This window comes from Schistocerca americana, chromosome 3, assembly GCF_021461395.2.
Source record: "Schistocerca americana isolate TAMUIC-IGC-003095 chromosome 3, iqSchAmer2.1, whole genome shotgun sequence".
In the NCBI taxonomy this organism is placed as follows: domain Eukaryota; kingdom Metazoa; phylum Arthropoda; class Insecta; order Orthoptera; family Acrididae; genus Schistocerca; species Schistocerca americana.
This window is the reverse complement of record NC_060121.1, coordinates 375,134,841-375,147,368: the sequence shown is the minus strand read 5'-3', so window position 1 is coordinate 375,147,368 and position 12,528 is coordinate 375,134,841. Positions and strand designations below refer to the sequence as shown.

At 40.0% G+C, this 12,528-nt stretch overlaps 1 protein-coding gene across 1 annotated transcript in view; it reads right to left on the bottom strand.

The window, feature by feature from the left end:
* LOC124607058 (condensin complex subunit 3) overlaps positions 1-12,528 on the bottom strand; it is a 186,449-nt gene that overhangs the window by 34,828 nt on the left and 139,093 nt on the right. Inside the window, exons 15-17 of the mRNA XM_047139234.1 lie at positions 6,991-7,108; positions 1,959-2,164; positions 1,702-1,866 (exon numbers count right to left, since the gene is read on the bottom strand). Of these exons, the coding sequence (XP_046995190.1) occupies positions 1,702-1,866; positions 1,959-2,164; positions 6,991-7,108 (489 nt within the window). The remainder of the gene's footprint in view (positions 1-1,701; positions 1,867-1,958; positions 2,165-6,990; positions 7,109-12,528) is intronic.

Genomic DNA, 12,528 nt, shown 5'->3' with positions numbered 1-12,528 from the left:
CTAGTTGTAAAATCCCTGATGTGAATAGATTTGACTTTAAGAATAAAACCCATTAGAAGAATTGCACTGGGTTTGTTTTCTGTAATATTTCAGTTACAAATGTATTTTTTCTGGCTAATGTGTCTCCACGAGAAAGACCAAGTCTTAACACATATACAGTGATCATCTCTCACTATTCCATCTGCTCTCAATGAAACCTAATGGAGGTTTCAACAACAGACGAGGTCTATATACTGAATTCTCCAAAGCCCTATCAGCTGTGTACTGTCCATTACTGGTGGCAACCCAGCGGCAAACTCAAACTCTTGTTTTCCTGCTAATTCTGACAGACTATCTGTTCTGAGCATGCTGTTCTCCTCTCAGAAACTGTCTTCTGTAGCGGGCGGTGGGAGGGGGGGAGGGAGGGGGGAGGGAGGGGGAGGGAGAGGGGGGAGGGAGGGGGGAGAAGGGAGGGAGGGGGAGGGAGAGAGAGAGAGAGAGAGAAGGATACTCTTTCTACTGCACGCTATTTTAGTGCTAAGGCAACTTTTCAGATCTTTCATTGAACAACAGTGATTTGGCAGTCACCATCAGGTTTCTTTCCTCGCTCTGTCTCTCTCTCCTCCCACACACTGACTTGTCAACAATGCTGGCTTCAGCACTTATTTCTTTCGTTGTGATTAGTATCTCATTTAACCACTGTGATGTATGAGTGGACCTGCTGTCAAGGTGCCCACAGTTTGAGTAATGCACATGCTACCTCTGTTAGAGACGCTATCTGCTGCTAGCAAGTGTAGTGTCTCTGCACCATCATCCTGGCCTGACTACATGAAGCCTTGTAACTCTCCTGCCTTGTCCTAATATTTGTCTCTCTTTTTCCTATGCACATGACAACTTTATTTCCATCTACCTTTCAGCATTCTTATTTTGGTTAAAACCTGCATTAAATTACCTTTCTAAAAACAGAATTGACATTATTTCTTCTCTATAGCACTCGGTGGTCTTGTGGTCAGCAAAATACATTTCAGCCAGGAATGTCAGTAATTTTTAAAATTAGGCTTATGAGTACTGTTCTTTAATTCCACCAATTTGTGTTTGCAATTGGACTTAGCAGTTTAGTATGTCTGTCACCTTTAACTTCCATCTATTTTTATAATTTCACTATTATGTATATAACTAACCAATTATGTAATTGTAACTGGTGAAATTAAAGTTGTGGGAATGGGTCGTGAGTCGTCCTTGGGTAGCTCAGTTGGTACAGTATTTGCCCGCACAAGACAAAGGTACCGAGTTCGAATCTCGGTCCAGCAAACACTTTTAATCTGCCAGGAAGTTTCATATCAGCGCACACACTCCGCTGCATAGTGAAAATTTCATTATGTAACTGTATATTAATTTCTAACAACACTATTCTCTTATTTCATTTTATTTCCCCAAAATAACTGAATTTCTACTCAGTTTCCTTGCTATTTTTACAACAGTTGGCTTCCTAATGTGGGATATGCTTTCCAAGTGCTTTGGAGACAAGGTCCAGTCATCAGTAACATACAATATGAAATTAATACTGTATATGCAAGTTCTTACAGCTGAGATTGCATCTTTAGTGGGTGTACTTTTAAATTTCATGGTTTGATTTTCTATTTTACATGTTCTTACAACATCAGTAATACTCTGAATGTCGTTCTGGCAATAGCAGACAGTAACAGTTAATCATCATCTTACCTTATGCATCTGTTCAGCAAGGTTCTTCAAATCTTCACGAAGAACATCATTCAAGGACAATGAAAGGTTGACAAGTGTCTTAAGGTAAACTTTGTTATAATAGTTTTCAGGATGTTTTAAGATTTCAGTACACAGTCTCACCGCCAAGCTGTTGTGTACATTGGCCTGTTAAAAACAAAACAAATCTCATTAATCAAAACTGGTCATACTTGTATGTAAGGAGTTATCTGCAATCCATGAAAGTAATTATCTCTTACCTGTCCTTTAGACTTCATAATGTTTATAAGAAGTGACACCACCTCATTTTCATCTACTTCAGCTAAGGGACTATCCTCTGGTGCATCTAGAATTACTTTAAGAACTGGTAAAAATGCTTCCTCTAGCAATTCTGCTGCTTCAGGAACATGTGAGGTAAACATTTCTAGAAAGCACCCCAACATCTGGCGTACAGCTGGATCATGTTCTGAAAATTTAACAAAAGGTGTGATATAATACACAAGAGTAGTATTGGACATGTACGTAAACAAGCAACTAAGTATCTGCACATCGATGCAATGTTGAAAACATGATGTAGACTTAAAATAGTCTTAAGCTTGGACTAGTACCATTGTCACACTCCAAAGTATTAAATCAAAAAATAATAATCCAAAATCGTTACTATATTATTTTTTCCTTGTTTCACAATCTCAACAGACCATTTTCCAGACAAGATGTTAATGGGCATTGGCAAAAATGCTTAAGGGTGGAATATTGGCGAGTTCAACATGCCTTTAAGCTAAAATTGAAAGATTAAATGGGGTGTAAATTATGACTGGCTAAACACACCACTGCTTATTGAAATAAAATGTAATGAGCAAAGAAGAAAGTAGTGTTGCTGAAATAGCAAGATTTGTTCTGTTAAACAGCTAAATTTTACCCAAACATTTCTGACATTGTGGTGTTACTGGTGGTATAGTTGAAAGGATAAGAAGATAGGATGAATGGGGAATTAGTAGAAATAAACAGTGGTAGGTTTTATAGGTGGATGGGTACAGGAACTGACACAGGATAGGGTAACAGCAGAAAGATGCGAGTGAAGGCTGCTGCTCTGTTTTGTGTGTGTGTGTGTGTGTGTGTGTGTGTGTGTGTGTGAGAGAGAGAGAGAGAGAGAGAGAGAAAGGGATAATCAGACTGAATACTGACTGATGCTTATGTCTACACGGAATGCTGGAGAATGATTGCTGACCTTAGGATTTCTTTGTGTGTATGAAAAAAATTACCACATCACAGCTACCAATTTTTTTTTATTTTGCGTACCAGTTTCAGAGCATTATAGCTCCATTTCCAATGCAAACAATATATTCCACTTATTTGGAGTTGTAGACCTCTTATACTAACACCACATCAGAGCACTGTCCCTCTGGAAATCACCAGGAAGGCAATTGCACTCTCGATTAATGGCACATCATGATTAAAGTACATACAAGAAAGAAAATAAAGAGACAAAATCGGTTTCCAAAACTAACTTTACAATGTGGCTGAAACTGAAAGTTTACAGTCTATGTCTACTTACTGTCAGTTCTGGATTCTGGCAGAAAGACACTGACTTTTAAAATGAAAACCTTTCAAAAGCTGAGGTTTGTCCATTGAGCAAAGAAGATATTTATGTTAGGAATTAGTACCAGAGACATGAAAACATCCAAATGGATCAGGGAACAGACTGAGGTAAGAGAGGTAATTGTGACTAATAATAATAACAACAACGACAATAACAACAATAAAGGCATACAGGGCATGTCCCTAGGTGAATGGATGGTAAATGAACAAAGGAAACGCTTTGCTGGGGTCCAATACACAAGAAAAGATTAAGATGATGACAAGACAGGTGCTGCACTAGTCCACAGAAATTATCAAGGTGAAATCTGTGTAATTTAATTCTTCAAGAAAGTACCAGTGTATTTAAGTAGTACTCACTGTAGTGAGCAGGGACCCAGTGTAGTAGCAAACTGGTTCCTCAACTTATTCTGACAGGGTTTGGCATACTGCACTAACTTGTTGGAACATTCCTTGGGATGACAAAAGGACACAATAGAATTGTCCACCTTGGAGACATTCAGTGCCTAGTTGCCAGTGCTCTGCTCTATTATGACTCCATAGAATTGCTGCCTACTATAATGCATGGGTTGTTTGTCTCCTCAAACCCAGAACTAGTTTCCCTGTATTCCGGAGATGAGTACTTCCATTTCAAAGTAACCTCTCATCCCACTGCCCATGACAACAACTTAACAACCACCACACCCCTGTTTCTCACAGGACAAAAGTTTGTAGTTTTTCCCTGACCCTCAACGCTTACAACACCCGTTTAGTAACTTTCTAAAGAGAATTTTTTTTTTTTTTATCTAATGGTTGAATACTACAGTGAAATTACCATAAATCTTGTGCAGTAGCTTAGCTTAAAAACACACTGTTAAAATACTTATTTTAAGTTAATTAGAAAAGCAGGGAGCAAGACCATAATTTTTAATGTACTTGAACTTTGTTGCACACATTCTGAACTGACAAGCAAAAATTATCTGGAAATATGTTTCAATGAATCTCTAACATCAGAATACAAGGTCAATGAAAACTTATTATTATGCACTCACTGAGCAGCAGGAGAAAAAAAACACACAAAAAGCTTTCGAAGCCAGTGGCTGCTCCTCCTTGCAGAAGCATTGAATGGTATGGAAGAGGGATGAAAGAAAAGAGCTGGCAAGGATAAGGAAATGATGAGAGTCAAAGAAAAGTCTGCCCCTTCCCCTTCCTCTTACTGGAACCAAAAGCAATGATAAAAGGAAGATTAAGATTTAATATCCTGTTGGTGGAACAGTTATTAGAGGCCAGGCTCAGACAGAACAAAGGGCCAGCCTAGTTTCTCATTGCCTTAAGCAATTTTCGGAAAAAAAGGGAAACTTATGGCCAGAGGGGGAATTTGACCTCCACTCCTGCAGAACACAAGTCCAGTGCCTTAACCACTGGCCACTTCACTCAGTAGAAAGTAAGAAAACACACAGGAGAAGCAAAGGCCTCGTATTTCTCTTTATTGTGTTGCCTCACTGACATATTTGCCTTATTTACCAAGGCACAGTTCACTGTTCCCATACATTTCATCATTGAACACATGAAACTATAATAAATCCAGTTCTTTGTTGTAAATGAAAAAGAAACTTAGAGTAAGCCCTTCTATAATGGACTATGAGCTAGCACTAAATCTAGCAGTACATGAGCCCAGAGCAGCTATGGAGGCTGATGCAGGACCTACTCTACACAAAGAGGGGGAGAAAATACCCATGACAGCTGAAGGCATCCTAGAGCGTGCCCACACACGCACACACACGCACACACACACACACACACACACACACACACACACACACACACACACACACACACACACACACACACACACACACACACACACAATTTTTTTGACCTTAAGGATATCAGAAACAGATCTTTTAATGGGTTTCTAAAAGCTAAATTTCATTACGCAATCTACTACAGTGTTACAATCCACATATTTAACCAAACAAAATATGTTTTGTGGAGAAAACTGCATTATTACAAGGCCAGAGATAAATACTTGACCTATTAATTTTAATGCAGCTGCATACACTATCACACAAACAAAACAAATACCAGTAATGAATACGTACATATTTTACAATAAGAAAATCACACTATTGTCTTCGTTGATGCAGATGACTAAGTCTACCAGATTTATAACGAAAGGCTCCATAACTGTGTCCCTACCAATTTCTCTGTTGTAATCTTCATCCTGCATTTTCTCTGCATGTCTTACACAAGCTGCCCATGAAGAGGTTCAGATGTTGTCTATTGCCTCATGTGTAAGACATTCAACATTTGCAATTTTACATGCATTGTTCTTTTCTGAAATGTGTTTCACCTAAGCCCATATCAGCCTGACAATGGTATGGAGTTAATCTAACAATACAGTGTCCATGCTGCTTTGCAATTTCATTTATCTCCAACTCTATATCTAAGGTTGTGGGCACTGACAAGAACTTGCAATGCTGCTCAGATATATGATGAAGTATGAGGTATTTCATTAGAGGACAACACTAATAATATCAGACTTTTTGAAATTCCTAGTTGGAGCTTTGTTCACTTGCACTGAGTGGACGCTCACATTATCCATGACAATAACCAAACACATAGGATGCACAGCAACAACTGTTTTTTAAACCCCCATTAGAAGACACTGAACATCATTTCAGAAAGGTGATTTTCAGAATTCTTAGCCTCCGATACCTTAAAAATCTGCTTACTCTGGGGAATGACGCCAGTTTTTGCTGATCCAGCATGAGGCATTGTAATTCCAGGACTATTACCAACTGGAACTTTGCATCCATTACACCCACCTCTTAATTTCCTGCATATTGCCCCTGAGTGGATTTCAATGATGAAAATTTCACCTACATAATGAATTCAAGATGTGCCAACTTTACGCTCTTGTGCATCGTTCTCAAAAACACAGTCCATGCACCTACAGCATTGCTACATTCAATTAGTAATTTCTCCTCATCATTCACTTTATAATACCTGAACTGTATGGGTTTCAGTACCCTCAACATGGTCCACTTGCTTCTGTTAAAATTTTCAGCTTCTTTCATACAAAAACTAATTTTTCTGCTGTTGAATATTTGCATCTAGCACACATGCTGAGCACTATAAAGCACAAAATGTTTTTCGTGAAATTTTCTAGGTCGCGCAATTCTTTTTTGTGGTTGCATTGCTTGTCTGATGACTTGGAAACAGCTGAGCCACAGTCTTGCACAGACATTCTCAACTTCACTTGAAATCCTCTGAATGGTCTTCAAACCAATATGACAAGCTGCTTCTTCAAGCTTGGATTTAACAGAAGACTATCTTTTAAAGTACCAATACACACAGAACACTATTCCTCTGGCTTGCTTGTATTGCACTTGTCATTATTGCTTACCATCACTCATAATGAACACTATGAGAAAGTAATCACTCAGCACTGTAATAAATAGCAAACTTTACAATCACAGTAAGAACTGCACAGAACAAAGACCAGAACGTCATCGATGCACAACTGACACACTTCTGCATGCTTCTGCAAATCTGACCTTGACCTGCCCTTTTAACTGCTTTGGACTCTACTAATGCCTCAGACCAAGCCCTAATTCCCATAAAACCAAATTCACCACGGACATAATTTTTATTAATTAATATGGACAATGGGCAAAGGAACAAACAGCAACCAGACTTAAAATAGGAACATACCAGTGACAGGATTAAACCACACCAAGAGAAGGTGAGTTAGAACCCTGCTAGATGCTATTCTGCCCGTGAGCAGAAGCTTGCATAAACCTTCCGCTGTAACTCTGCGTACTTCTCCAACCTGAAAAATTTTCAGTCACATCTATTAATACCAATGTCATCTGATACTACACACAGCAATTAAGAAATAAACAAGATGAACTCTCAGAACTGCTACAGACAATGGTAAAAATTCTATAAAGAATGTTAAACTCAATGCTGACATCCAAACAATAGTCATGACAATGACACTGTTCTACAACTGTCATTTTTCTCAAATGGAAATGAGTGTTTACAAAGGTTTTCATGTGAGAAATTCAAATTTGAAATCAGAAATTCGCTAGCAGGCATTGTTTTTTTGTTATATGAGGATATATGGGCAATTTAACTGAAACTTTTTAGGTATGCTAAGGTAGGTGAAATTTGTTTTGTAACAGTCGGCAATAATGAATTTGGTATTTCACTTTCAATTTTTAAATGTTTCCATATCTGCTGCCTATAGAATTATGTCAGTATGCAAGTCACTGTTACACTAATGTTTATTGTTTAAAATTGAGTCTTAAACTGTCATTATTTAACTGATGGAAACATTTCTTCTGTGAGTAAATACTGATATTTAAACTATATTACATACAGGGCGTTTCAAAAAGAAAGAGCAGATTTCAAACATTTATTTCTCAAAAACTACAAATGATAGAAACACAATTCCAACGGTCCTTCACTCAATATGAGTACCAAATGTTACACAACAAATATCAAAACTGTACCTCAATATGAGCACCATTTGTTACACGACAAATATCAAACCGGTATCTCATTTCTTGCCACACACGACGCAACTGGTCTTTAGTTACCGAATTCACGGCCGCAACAATTCGATGTCGTACCTCTTGAAGAGTAGCGGGCATAGGTGGGACATAAACACAGTCCTTTATGTACCCCCACAAATAAAAATCGCAGGGAGTAAGGTCTGGTGACCTGGGAGGCCACAGACGATGACATTGATCTTGTGCTCCTGCTCTTCCAATCCACCGTCCTGGAATGGTGTTATTTAGGTACCGTCGTACAGGTTCAGAGAAGTGTGGTGGGGCGCCATCTTGCATGAAGATGAAGTGATTTGAATCTTCCTGAAGTTGAGGAAATAGCCAGTTTTCTAACATGTCCAGGTAAATGGTTCCTGTGATAGTTTTCTCCATGAAAAAGAAAGGTCCATAAACTTTGTTTACCGAAATTGCACAAAAGACGTTAACCTTTGGTGAGTCTCTTTCATGTTGAATAACGTCCCTCGGAGTTTCACTCGCCCAAATTCGTACGTTATGCCGATTAACTTTACCAGAAATGTGAAACGTTGATTCATCTGAAAAAATTAATCGTTCGGCAAAATTGTCCTCTTCCATGTCCTGTAGAATTGCAGTTGAAAATTCGAACCTTTTGTTGTGGTCGTCAGGACGCAATGCTTGCAATAACTGCAGTTTGTACGGCTTCATGTGCAGACGCTTACTCAGAACGCGCCATACCGTTGTTTTAGACATGTTTAGTTCGTGACTTGCCCGTGTCGTGGATTTTCTAGGGCTCCTTTCGTAAGCTGCACGGACACGCTCGACATTTTCATCCGATGTGCGTGGACGACCCGTGCTTTTTCGCTTGCAGATGCAACCATCTTCTACGAATCTGTGATGCCACTCATAAATTTGCTTATGACGAGGCGGCTGTTTGTTGAATTGACGGCGGAATGCACGTTGCACACCAACAATGGACTCTAACTTTGCAAATTGCAGCACACAAAATGATCGTTCCTGTGGTGTCGTCGCCATTTTCCTACAAACAAACGCCAGCGCCACTGCGGATTTGCATGGAACTTCTGCGCGGACCATTGAAAAACTTTGAACCTTTCTCTGACAAGAAACGTTTGAATTGTGTTTCTATCATTTGTAGTTTTTGAGAAATAAATGTTTGAAATCTGCTCTTTCTTTTTGAAACGCCCTGTATATAGCTGTAGTATATAAAAATGTAAAACTGTGTATATTTCTCTGTGAAATGAAGATCTTCACATAAAGAAGCAGACTAGACAGATTTTAATACACAGAGCATGTGAAATGATAAGATTATCCTGACTTTCTTATTGGACGACACAAGTAGTTTATATTAATTTACATTTAATATTATTTCTTAGTTTTCACAATCCATCTAATAGAAATAGTTTCACAAACACGTATTTTTCTTCTAGAAAATTCCTCCTCACACAACCTGTAGCCTGATAGTTTCTGCTTTTTCTGCAGAGAGTTCATGTTTGCTAGGCATAGGAAGAAGATTTTGCTCATTGTAAAGGAAGCCCAAAAACATTATTTGGTAATGGAACTTCCAAATCAAGAGGACATTTGTTGCGTGACTTGTTATGCTAAAATGATAAATTGGTGGAAAGGTAACTGCACAATGTTTGCAGTACCAATGGTATGGAGGGAACGGAAGGATCACATAAGTGTTACACCAACACCAGCATACATGGCCATCGCCAAAACAGTTGCCAAGAATAAAGTTGACCACCAGGTGGCATAACATGCAGCTGAGCAAACATGCTCAATTTCAATGGCCTCTTCTCATCCCAGGCCATCTGGATACTTCCCTGCACCACCAGCTTCTCTGAATTATGCAGATGGGAATTATCCTTACAACGCATCCTCTACTCCAGTAATCGTCCTGCTCTCAATCTCAGGTAATCCACAGTTTCTGCAATCCTCATCCAATAGTTTCTCCTTTCTTTATCCTGTCACACCCTCTCAATTCACGTTCTCACATGGCCTTCAGCGTGCATCACTGCCCACTGTCCCCTACAATACATCACATACCAGCCTCCACCCCAACCTCCCTCATTCCTTGCTGGCAAACCAACTGCTTCCTTCCAAGCCACTAACCACCAATCCCCAGGCCATCTCCCTGCCTCCCACCTCCCCTCCCTCTATCCATTTCATCCAACACTACCCCACCACTGCAACTAGTATGCCTGCCAAGAAACAAGGCATTGCAGCTAAGTCTGTGTTTTCTGCATGTATTTCACTCTAGCTCGTCAAAGGACAACTCTGAAAGCTAGCAAGTTTTTTTTTCTTTTTTTGTGTGCCTATCGACAACTCGACACTTTTGCTTTTCAGTGAGTGGTCTCCTTTAATTCAAAAGTATTTACTTTCTACAAGAACTTTCCTACAACATTTATACCGCCTAGTGGCTCTCTTCCTTGTAAACCTCATGTTGTCCCTCCTTTGCTACTATCCTTGATCTACATCCTCTTTCTCTATCCTGTATTGTCTGTCTGCATCTTTTTCTACCTTCTCCCACGCGCCTTTGTTGCACACACACACACGCTTCGCTGGTGCCAACCAATGTGATTGTGTGAGACTTCTGTGACTTCCTACAGCAAAGGCAGTGGCAGTTATGAATGTGACACACGCTGTTCTATGTACCACCCATTCACAACTAACCACTACATTTAACCATTGAATACCCACCACTCCCTGCTCATATTTTGCTCCTGCCAGAATTTTACATCTTTCCTTTCTGCTGCATGTGACAATAACTTACACATGGTCAAATATCCTCAGACCACAAAAGCCTCTTATCTCCCCCTGCACAACTTTTTCCATCCTTTTCACTTCTCACATCAAAGATACTAACCACTCACTTCACCAACATCCCTCATGCCCTTGGCCTTGCCACTGTCTAACACTACCTCTACCAATGTCCTTCAGACTTTAAACTCACCATCTCATTCCTTAAAGACCTTACTGGGTATGTCCTGACTCAAAACTACTTTTCCTTTGAAGGATAGGCATACAAACAAATACATGGCACAGCCATGGGCATCCACAGGGCAATTCCCTATGCCAATCTGTTTATGGGTCAACTAGAGGAATCCTTCATAGTCTGCTAATTGATCTGGACTTAGGTCCAAGACAGCCTACCCTCTCTCCTTCACGATCTCAGTACCTTCTCTCCCATCTGTTACACCTGGTCCTCATCTATCCAATATGCCACCTTCCTGGGTGTTGATCACTACCTCCCTGGTGTGTTTAATGTGACACAGATATGGAGGGAGCCATCAACCACCAACAGTACCTACATTTTGACAGCTCTCATTCTTTCTGCACAAAATAATCCCTTCCATACAGCCTGGCCAAATAGGAACAGTGTATCTGTAGTAACAAGTACTTCCTTTCTAAATATTCTGAGTGTCTCACAAAGGCCTTCACAAATAGGCACTATCCCCAAAACTAGTCTGCAAACAGAAATCCTGTAGCATTTCCCCCACACACTCCCAGTCCTCCCACCAACACCAAAAACTAGTTACAAAGAAGCACCCCAACTGTCACCCAATAACACACCAAACATGAACAACTTAATCACAGTCTCCATCAGGTCTGATTACACATCTTCATGTCCTGATATGAGGGTCATCCTACCCAAGATCAATCCCACCCTCCAAAGCTTATGTTCCATTGTCCACCCAACCTCATCATCACCCTAATCCATACCATAACATACTAATTTATGCCTAAGCAAAACCCCTTGCCACATGGATCATGTCGCTGTGGAAGACCTGCCAATCCACCCACCCAGCACTTGCTATTCCAGTCCTGTTACAGGTTTATTCTACCCTGTCAGAAGCTGGGCCACCTGTGAAAGCAGCCGTGTCATATACCAGCTTTGCTGCAATCATTGCACAGTTTATTACATTGGATGACTATCAACCAGCTGGCCCATCATGACAGATGGCAGCTGCCAAACTGTTGCCAAGAGCAATGTGGATCATCCTGTGGCACAACATGCAGTTGAACATACAATGCTTGATTTCAATGCTGGTTTTGGAGAAGAAAAATATCTCCCATAAATAATCAACATGGTTCCCCAAACACAGAAAACAAAACCCAGTTTACTATGTTTTACCCATGAAAGTCAAAGCAAAGTAGACAACAGTGCTCTTGTTGCTATGTTACTTGACTTCAGGAAGACATTCTATACAGTCTAGCACAGCAGTTTAGTGAACAAAATGAAAGTTTAAAAAGTATTGCACGAGCTTTGTAACTGGATACAGAGCTTCCTAGCAGTGAATATAATTTTGGGAGTACCCCAAGTTAGTGCTGTAGGGCCCTTGCTTTTACAATATATAAGATGATCCATTTGAGATGTCTGAAAGGTGAAAGACTACATAAAAGAAACTATCCAAACTTATTGCCTGTTAATAGTACATACATGTATAGGTTAGTCTGGAGTTTGTTTCACAGCAGATTAGCACGCAACACGTCCACTACTGCGAATCCGGCACACCGTCATGCCTCCCATCCAGGTAGCGCCTTGTGGCAAGCAGCATTTCTGTTGTCATTTGTCGAAAGGCCCCTGTATGTTCCTCCATTGATCGGCCAGATTTTGTGGTCTTTGTTAACTTGACACAGCCTCACACAAAAATTGTAGGCGTTAGGTCGGAGCTATTAGGAGACCATGAGACAGGTCCAC